This window comes from Callorhinus ursinus, unplaced genomic scaffold, assembly GCF_003265705.2.
Source record: "Callorhinus ursinus isolate GAN/ISIS: 27379988/994484 unplaced genomic scaffold, GSC_fseal_2.0 scaffold10, whole genome shotgun sequence".
NCBI lineage: Eukaryota > Metazoa > Chordata > Mammalia > Carnivora > Otariidae > Callorhinus > Callorhinus ursinus.
This window is the reverse complement of record NW_027397072.1, coordinates 75092875-75102730: the sequence shown is the minus strand read 5'-3', so window position 1 is coordinate 75102730 and position 9856 is coordinate 75092875. Positions and strand designations below refer to the sequence as shown.

General features: G+C 56.9%; 1 protein-coding gene across 1 annotated transcript in view; it reads left to right on the top strand.

Annotated features, from left to right (window-relative positions):
* Positions 1-3081, top strand: part of SIX3 (SIX homeobox 3) — an 11983-nt gene extending 8902 nt beyond the window's left edge. The window contains exon 3 of the mRNA XM_025868754.2: positions 1648-3081. Within this exon, the coding sequence (XP_025724539.2) occupies positions 1648-1840 (193 nt within the window). The 3' untranslated portion in view covers positions 1841-3081. The remainder of the gene's footprint in view (positions 1-1647) is intronic.
* Positions 3082-9856: the final 6775 nt, after the last annotated feature.

The window sequence follows — 9856 nt, the reverse complement described above, 5'->3', positions numbered from 1 at the left end:
GTGTGTGTGTGTGTGTGTGTGTGTGTGTGTGTGTGTGTGTGTGTGTGGTCCTGAGTGCCCACAGCCCCTGGTCCCAGCCCTGGGAGCCCTAGCCCTGCGCTGCACCCGTGCCACCTCCGCAGCCCGCCCCTAGCTCCGCACTCCTCGGGAGCCTACCGACAGGGAAGGAAGGAAAGCCGTCCTTGCCATCTGGTTCTTATTTCTATGCACCGCAAAAACCTGGGGAAGAATCCACAATGTCACGGAAAGGAAACCGAACCTGGGTCTCTGCCACAAAGGGAAAAAGGTCGGTGGCCACCGTGGAGCAGGCCTCTTGCCCTCAGCATTGCAGATTGCCTGCCCGGGAGCCGGACAACCAGGAGGGGAGTGGAGAGGCCTTGTGCGTGTGTGTGTGCGCGTGTGTGCGTGTGTGCACGTGCACACAGGTGCTCGCCCTCCTGCCCCCGTCAAGGAGCATCCCCTTGGTCCACTAACTTGGGAAGCCACCAGGAGCAGCCCCACTGCCAGCACGTTGGCCACAAAGTCACAAAGTTGCCTGGACTTGACCAGTCAGCCCACTTGGGCCTGGGGAAGGTAGGGAGAAACATAACCCGAGGGAAAAAGGAGGGAAGGGGGAAGGGAGGAAGTGGGGTGAAAACCCCGGCAAGGAGCCTGTGTCCCTACCTAGCCAGCAGAGGCCCTGGGCCTGGTGCACCGCAGGGAGCAGGGCCCCAACTGCTGACAGCTGCCAGGGGCTGGAGGGCCAGGGCTGAGCCCCCGGAGTGAGTGAGTGCGTTCGCGTTTAGGTGGCCCAGGCCTGAGCCCCGGGCCCTCTCACCTTTACGTTTGGAGCCAGTTTTTCGCCTGAGAGGGGGAGTGCCCGGGACCGGGGAAGGCCTCCTTGTAGGAACTCAGAGACTCTAGGCTCGGGCAGCGGCTGCCTGGTACTGCAAAGGGGCCCCCCGGAGATTGCTCTGTACAGCCCCCCCCACACACACATCCTGCCGCCTTCTCTCCTTTCTCTCTTGCACCTCTTCCCCACTTTTTCTGCTTCCGGCTTCTCGGTTCTCTCTTCCCCTGCTCCTGCGCTCATCACAGGGATCCCGAGAGCAAAGCCAGCGGGTCCTACTCAGGAGAGGCTGCACCCGCAGCTCCGGGTGTGTTCGGGGGAAACTGGGGCAGGAGCCACTGCGGAGCCCCACCGCTCCCCGGCAGCCGGTTCAGTCTGAAGAGTCCCAAGGGGCCGGGGAGGAAGAAGCACCCTGTCCCTCGCGGACTTGTGCTGCTTTGGGACGCGGCGCCCGGCGCTGTACTCCCAGGCCTCCCCAGGCGGCCGGCCTCGGGTTCTACCTCTCCTCGGAGGTCGGCTCCGAACTGGGAAGCCTTGGGAAGCTCCAGAGAGCCCCGGGAAGGAGAGAAGAGAGCCAAGACCCGCGCTGGGGGAGGGGGGGCTCTGCGGCATTCACTGAGCAGTCGGGTGCTTGGAGGCGCGGGGAGGGCGGGGGGGAGGAGCGCAGAGAGCCAAGTCGGGGGTGGTGGCAAAGGGCGCGCGGTTGGGAAGGCTGGGGAGCACCGGCGGGCCGCGGGCACGGGCGCGGGGAGGCGGCTTGACGCAGCCCGTGGAGGAGCCGCTGTGTCAGGGCTGGTGCCGCTCTCTGTCTCCCGCAGGCTTCAACACCAGGCCATCGGACCGAGCGGCATGCGTTCGCTGGCCGAGCCCGGCTGCCCCACGCACGGCTCGGCAGAGTCGCCGTCCACGGCGGCCAGCCCCACCACCAGCGTGTCCAGCCTGACGGAGCGCGCGGACACCGGCACCTCCATCCTCTCGGTAACCTCCAGCGACTCGGAATGTGATGTATGATAGCCAAGGCCGCCCTCCTCCCCCCTCCCCCTCCTCCCCCTCCTTCCCTCCTCCTCCTCTTCCTCTTCTTCCTCGTCCCTCCCCAGAACAAACCGAAATCAGGATACACAATCATACACACACACACACACACGTACACACACACTTCCACCCCGGCCCAAAATATATAAAAACCAAGAAAAATAACAAATGAAACGCAAACTAGCGGCAACCCCAACCACCATCTACCACCACGGCCACCCCAAAGGACCGCGACGCCAACAGACAGTTACAAACGCTGATGTTGCGGGCAGAAAACATAAAAGAGGTGACAGTTGTATACTTTCTAGGACAAGCACGGCTTCTCCTTTCGGTTCCCACGGACCCGGCACCCCACCTGCATGACGATTTATTTGTATCTGGGAAAATATTCTCTCTAGTTTAAAATGATTTAAAAAGAGTCGACTATACAAAAACCGACCACCATCATGACGACAAGACGACAAAAGCCAAACAGACAAAAAAAGAGAAAAAAAAATAAAACCGCCATCTCCGTTCAGAATTTGTTAAAAAAAAAAAAAAAAGAACTCCTCGAGAGGGAAATAGCAAATGTTTCTCGCCTTTTGTTGCTCGCTCTCTTTTTTCCTCTCTCGCTCTTCTTTCTTTCTCTGTTTTTAAGTCCAAGTATTGGTCAAACAAGATGCAATCTTCTGTTTTTTGTTCAGCAGACAATCATTTTCTTCGTAAGCACCTTTTTCTCTCCACTCTGTCACTGCCTGTGTGGGTACTGGTTATAAATGTGGAAAAAGAATAGTTATGACTGTAACAGATTTTTATTTTTATTTCAAAATTTTATATGAATTATGTATATCTTAATGATCGGTCATTTTCCCAGTTTGTAATATATGTGTAGAAATTGCCTGTATATGATATTGCTTTTTCTCCTCTTCCTTTTTCATTCTCTTCCCCCCCCCTTCCTGCCTCCCCGCTCACCTGTCTCTTTCCTTTTTGGGGCTCCCCTCCCACTCGGTGTTCCTGGCGTCGACCTGGCAGTCAAGGCGTGGCGTGGCGGGCTGGGTTAGGAAGAGGGACCCCGTCGCTAGCGGAAGCGGAGAGTGAGACCCTAGTATTCTTATGCAAAAGCTATTTCAAGTATTTCTTAGCTGCTTTGGAGATATCTCTCACTCCCCGTAGGGCGCTTTTACTGTTATCTTAACTGCGTGTTTATCTATATGTAAAAACTTTCTAAAGCAAATACAGTATTCTCCATTTTCTTATCACTCCCGGAGACTGGTGTTTTTGTCCGCCCCGGGCCCGCGGCCCTGGGTGCAGCGCCCGGCCTTCACTTCCACGCCAACTACGCCACGCGAGCTGGGGCAGAATTTTAAGGCTGGGTAGGAGCTTTTTCTTGGAGGTGGTGGGGGTGGAAGTGGGGGGAAGATGGGAAAAGGCCTTTCTGAGGAGAACGGAAGCCAAATCCGGAACGAAAGCCTCAGAGGGCGCAGGGGGAGGGGGGCTACCGCCAGTTTCCTCAGAAGGAGATGCCAGGCTGAGATCCACGGGAATTAGAGCCTGCGGCGGCCCTCGTGGATCTTTGGGGGTGTGTTTGGCATCTTTCAGTTGCTGTTGTTATTTGTGGGGTGTTTTTTTCTTAAAGGTAAACACACAAGGTCACCAAACCGACCATCCACCTATCCAGAGCAGAACTGACAGGTTTTGTCCTCTTTTTGCAGGGTGGAGCTGGGGGCAAGCGTAGCCAGGATAGGGAGGGCGGAGAGAGCAAAGGAGGAGGTAGTCCGAGGAGTATAGGGCCTACAGTCGGGACGGACCTTCTCGCCACTGGTGTTCGCGGCTGTGTGACTGTATGACTTGCCTTACGGATCTCGATTTGTCTCCTTGAAATTTCTTCCCGTCTTTTGGGATCAACTGGAGTGGCTCCAGCCCCTAAGACATTTTCAGAGCTGGCTGACACTTGAAAATGAAAACCAAAAAACTCACCACCTTTTGCTAACCAGGTTCCCACTGGCCCCAGGCCTCCTTGCCCTGCCCAGGCCCCCCACAGTTCCCTGTGATGGCGTGGCTGGCCGCGCCTCTGCCACTCTGGGCCAGGCCAGCCTGAGCCCGAAGAGTCAAAGAGGTAATTTCAGAAAACTTGCCTTCACTTGAAAGTCCAATTTCCAAAGGGAGGAGGATTAGGGAGAAACGTGCATGGAATTTCTCGCCGGTTCCAAACTAATTTTGATTTCCGATTTCCTTTTGTCCCCATCCCCAGTCTCGCCATGGGGTTTACACAGGGCCTGGCCAGGCAGAAAGGCTGCCAGGCCCAGAGGTGCCCTGTGCATGCAAGTGGGGCCTTGTGTACCCAGGGCGAGCTTGCCTGGAGGGGAAGGTTTCTGTGTGCATCCTTCCTTAGATCCAGGGCATGCAGATGACCTCGAGAGCTTCCAAGTTCTGAGGCCTGGCACACAGTGTCAAGAATCTCTGCATTCTGACTGCCTTGGGAAGCATTCCTCATGATGCCACATTTCAGGCAACATTTGACCTAGGTGGCAGGAATTTGGGGAAGGGCCTGCTGGCTTCTACCCAGGTGGAGCCTCTGCTCTGGTGTCCAGAATGATGCCTGGGATGACGGGCTCTGTCCTTTACCTGCATTTTAAAATGTCTGGTTCATACTTGCCCCAGAACCTGGGCCTGAAATCCAAAGAAGGGGTTGCCTCCGACAGCGTATAGAGGTTCTGGATGGACACTACCCAACTGACTAACTAGAATGGACGGGTGGAAGGATGGGCTGGCACTGCTGGCCGGTGACTCCTGGAGGGGGTTTGACTGGTGAACTAGGGAGCAGATGCCTTTTTGTATGGGGACAGAAGACAAACTCGCTGAGCTAAAATGCCTCCTTCCATCAACGTACCTGAGAAAGAAAGCAAGTTTGGAGTATCCAGTACCCATTCCTCTCTCTCCACTGCAGAAAACAGGCCATCAGACTCCATAGTAACCTTCAGCTTTGGGGGCCTAGATTCTGGTTGGTTGTCACCAGCCTGCTACCTGCCTGTCTTGCTATCTGTCACCTATCACTCTCTTTCATCTCCTATTTCTACTCAGGTCTGTACAAATACCAAAACTCTGCTCTGCACTTTCTGACCTTACCTCCAGACTCCTTGCTGGAGAGGTATGAGTGCTGGTGGTGAGGGGCGTGGATATATGTAATTCCCAATGCTGGGCTTCCACCATGCAATTCAAAGTCTTCATATAAAGGGATGTGTGTGTGTGTGTGTGTGTGTGTGTGTGTGTGTGTGTGATGTTTGATATACGTGTGTATAGTGCATCAGTGTGTGTCCAGTATGTGTTCTTTTATATTGCCTATATGGTAGGTATTTGTGTGTAGCATGGGCAGTTTATATTTACCTAGTTCGGCAAGAAGTAGTTCAGGTACCACTATATGGTGCTGTGTGTACAGGGCCTTTCTGTGTCATGGACATGTGTTTTGTGGGTCTTCATTCTGGTGGATTCCCTTGTTCTACTCAACCCACAGATATGACTCCCAGGCTACCCAGCCCTAACTGACCGTCCTCTGCCTTTAAGGAATGGGGGCCAGGGGGTCACAGTGGGTATGCTTTGACCAGAGGGCAGAGGGGAGTTGGGCTCTTTGGCTTGCCCTTTACCCCGATCACTGAGGATATTACATTGGATTTGGCCCCTGCCCCTTTAAACATGGGAGTGAGAGAAAAGAGGCCCCTTTCCAGCCAGATCGCTCCTTGTATGGGCTGCCTGCCCGTTCTCTTTCTGGGTCCCTCAAAGCTCTGGCCAAGACAGTCAACATCCCAGGGGCAGCCAGGGCAGAGCCCAAGGGTGAGGCCTGGCGGAAGCCCCTGTTGGCAGGAAAGCCAGCTCAGCCACTGTGCACAGCCCCCCACAGCCTGGGAATGCTGTGGGCTGTGTCTTGGGGAGAGTGTGTATACTGGTATGGGCATTCTCGTGAGCCTTGTCAGGCTGGGTAAGCAGGACTCACCACTAACCATCCACCCTCTCTGTCCAGCCCCAGGGCAGCCCATGGGTCAATTCCCCTCCTTCTGGTGTTGCTTGAGCACAGGCACACACCACCCTCCGTGCACCCCTGCCCCGTGCATGTGCAGTGCACTTCAGCCTGGTGCCCCAGCAGGAGAGCTTGAAGTCTTCTCTGTGCATGTAGGCCTCTGCGTACCTAGGCTGTCTACTCCAGGGGATAAGGGGCCTGAAGAAGAGCAGCGTATCTGGGGAGAGTCTCTTCATTCCTGCCTCCCTCAAAGAAAAACGATGGCAATCCAGGATTTGCATGGGAAACCTGAAGCCACAGAATGGGAAGCAAAGCTGGAAAAATCTGTGCCCAAGTCATTAGCCCCTAGAAGCTGCCCTGCCTGAGGTCAGGAAGGCCAATCTACCCCTTCCGGTCTACACACCTCTTTCCTTGCACTCCCCCCCCCCACCCGGAGCTCTGGCCCCCGAGACCCCTCCCTGGCCTTCTTCTTGCCCTCTTCGAATCCTGCAGAATTGACTGCCCAGCACCAACACAGTTAATTATCTCAAGTGAGACATACAGCTGATTAAAATGAAATGACCTGGAAGCTGCCACGATGTGGGGTGGGGACGCTGATCAATAGTGGGACTGGAGGCATAGGAGCCTGACTGGTTCAGGCTGGGACTCAGGTGGGAGGGGGTGGGACCAGCGACCTTGGATGTGGGGAGGGCTCCAGTGAGGTGATGGGAGGGCCAGGCCCAGGCCTGGGTGGGCCAAGTTGGGGCGGAACGTGAACCCTGCTGAAGGCTGTGGCAGCAGAGGGACTCTCTCAGCTTCTTTTGAAAGGAGAACTGACCAGCCTGGCACACTCGAGACCTAGCCCATCACTACAGTCCCTGGAGCTCGAAGCCCAGGCTCAGACCGGAGGCACCTTGGGTGCACTTGGCCTCCCCAAGCAGGGGATGACTCCGTCTCTTCTCCCTCTCCCTGTCTTTCTGTGCCTCCATGGCCATCTAGGTCCCTGCCTAGGTCTTTGTGTGGCTGTCCCCTGGAGCACCGGCTGCGGCTTCAGGGTCTTTTCCAGGCCCCTCACCAATCCCCTGCATGCCCAGGCACTGGGGATGAGATGCCCAGCCCTCTGGGACGCGCAGCCCCCAGGTCCTCGGAGCTCAGGCCCACCCAACTCCCCACCACCCTGGGCCCTTCCAGCCCCAGCTGAGTGGCGCCTCCTCCGTCCCAGTGTGTAGGCTGGGCAGCCCTCTGGCCCGAGGAAGGGCAGGAGGGAGCCGGGGAGAAGGGGGGCAGTGCTAGCCGGCTCCGATTTCTCCGGTCAGCTGAGCACAACTTTCCATTCGAGTGTATTCATGCAGCGGCTGATTGAGCTCTGCAGTGTCGGGCTGGGCTCCGCCGGAGCAGGCAGGCACAGCCAGGCTGACGGAGGCTGCACCACACACGCACACACACGCACGCACTCTCAATTATCGACACAAATATGCCCCTCAACTCACATGTTACGCACACACCTCACCCCCGGGCCATTTCATCGGAAACCCAATATAGGCCTTTCCCTTATACACCCACCTGCCCCCAGAGCAGTTTCCCAGCACCCATAGACCTCCTTCCTGACACAACATAGGGCCCCTTTCTGATTTCCTCTTTATAGATTCTACATCGGTCCTCAGACACAAACACAAGAACACACCATCTTCCCTCTCTCCTGCAGGCACACTCTCTAGGGGACATACTCTCCAAATTGCACAGATGCACACACAGACGTGCCCCATCTCACAATTGCACCGTCTACAGAGCTATGCACACTGAAAAAGAAACACACGCCTGCATAAAACGGCATTAGCACCAATCAACATTTAGTGTGGCGCCTGCTATATATATTGACTGGGGCTTGCCAGAAGTTTGCATACAAGGAAGGGAGCAGATAAGCAATAAATACAGGTGGAGAACACAGCCGCTACCCATCTACCAAAACAAACACACAGAGGATATGCAGAGGAAGCCTTCAGACACACGGCATGCGTGAGCCAACCCAAAGATATAACAGAAATGGCCCCCAGAGGCACTTCAAACACCAGACCACATTGCCTGACTCTAGGCACTTGGAGGCCACCCATTAGCCCAACCTCACCCACTCCCAGCGCGCGTGCGCGCGCACACACACACAAACACACACACACACACCGGGAGGCTGGGGCTCCAAAGAAGATAGGCAGAGAACTAGATAAGCACCTTCAGGGAAACATGGCTAATCTTGGGAGTAGTCAGGAAATGGGGGGTCTCCATTTTATAATCCACCCCAAAAAGCTCAGGGGCATTTGTTTTGCTGAGCAAGGAGGTAAGGGAGGATATAGAAGAGGGAGAGAAATCATAGAGAAGGGATAAAAGCAAAAGGAGAAGGAAGAGAGAGAAAGGAGAGCAGGGTTGAGACCCAAACTGGGAAGGACAGGAATAGGAAGGGTGAGTGGAAATGGGGGGGGGGCAGCTACTTCCCGGGCTCAAGCAGGGGGAAAGCCAAACCTGCTTGGGGAGAGGGTGCTGGCTACAAGCACAGGGACAAATTTGGTCTCCAGGGAAGTGCCCCGGGGAGCACACTGGCTGATGGCAGGTGGGACCTGGGAAGTGAGCGCCGAGTGTTGCAAGTGTGTGAGGTGGGGGCAGAATGTCCTCTTCCCTGGGGGCTGGGGGGCACAGGCAGCTCCCTCTGCCCAGAAGAGGCCAACCGGGAACATACCCTGTCTGCATTCCACAACAGCCTCCCCCACCCCACCCCTGCACTCTCAGAGACCCCCACGTGCGACTTCACTCACAATGACACACACAGCCCCCCTCCACACATGCACACACCGCCTCGCACAGTAGACACTGGTCCAGCATCCCTCTGCACAGAACAGAGGCCCGTGTGCACTCCTAGCGATCTCTCTCCACTTTGTACAGAGAAGCCCATGACTTTCACCTTTAAAACACACTCTTTTTGGAAAAGGAAAGGGCCTTCAGCTGCAGGAGTGTAACCCTTCACTGAGGACTTTACAGAATGGGCCAGCAAAGAAAGGAAGGCACAGGGAAAGCCACATCTGCCTGTGTTTCCTCGGGTTGCTCTTGCACCGCCCGGGCCGGGGGGGGGGGGGCGGGGGCCGGGAGAGCCTCTCTGCGGGGGGATGGAGATGGCAGTGGGGCTGGGGTCGCTCTAGATCAGGAAATACCGGCTGCTCTTCTCCCCTTGGAAAAGGTGAGGCTTGGGGCCAAGGATGAGTTCTTGGACCCCTGGAGGTGAAGACCGGAGAGTGTGGGCGGTCCAGGAACCCAAACATGTCTGAAGGGCCGCGGCAAGGCCCCAAGGTGAGCGAGAGCCGGGCTGTGTGTGTGGGAGGCAGGCCCCTGGGGCGGGGGTCCGGGAGGAGGCCGACTCGGCTCGGTGGGTGTGCGCTCCCCGGGTCCCCGCTCCGCCCCCTCTCCCCGCCCCCCGCCCCGGCCTCCGCGGCGCTCTGGCGCTGGGCCTTTGTCCCCGCTTCCCAGGCTCGAACTCCGTCTTTCTTCTTTCAGGCCGCTGGGAGGCGCTGTGGCCAAAGCCCCAGCCTCCCCCGGCCGGATTCCCCGCTCCTCTTGCCGCGCCGCCTTTCCCCACCAGGTTCCCCGCGGTGCTGGGCCGCCCCGGGCGCTAGCCGGGCCTGTGCCTGGGGGCGGCCTGGAGCCCTTCCAGGACAGCAATGGCTTTAGTTTGTTGGATTTGGAGATGACTATTTACCATTATAACTAATTTGCGACCATTATTAAACAGAAATTCTTAGCAGGGCCTCTTAATGACTGATCGCTCTGCTAATTACCGGCGTGCGCGCCTCTGGCTCTGCAGCTCGCGCCCCGCGCCGCTGCCTCCCGCCTGCCCCTACCGCGTCCGGGGCTCACTGGCTCGGCAGGGCCGGGCGGGCCTGGGAGAAGGACGGACCGACAGACACACGTGCACCTGTGGGCGGATGGAATCCAGGCCGCGGCCCCCACTGGCGTCTCTGAGCTGGAGGCGGCTCTGAGGACAC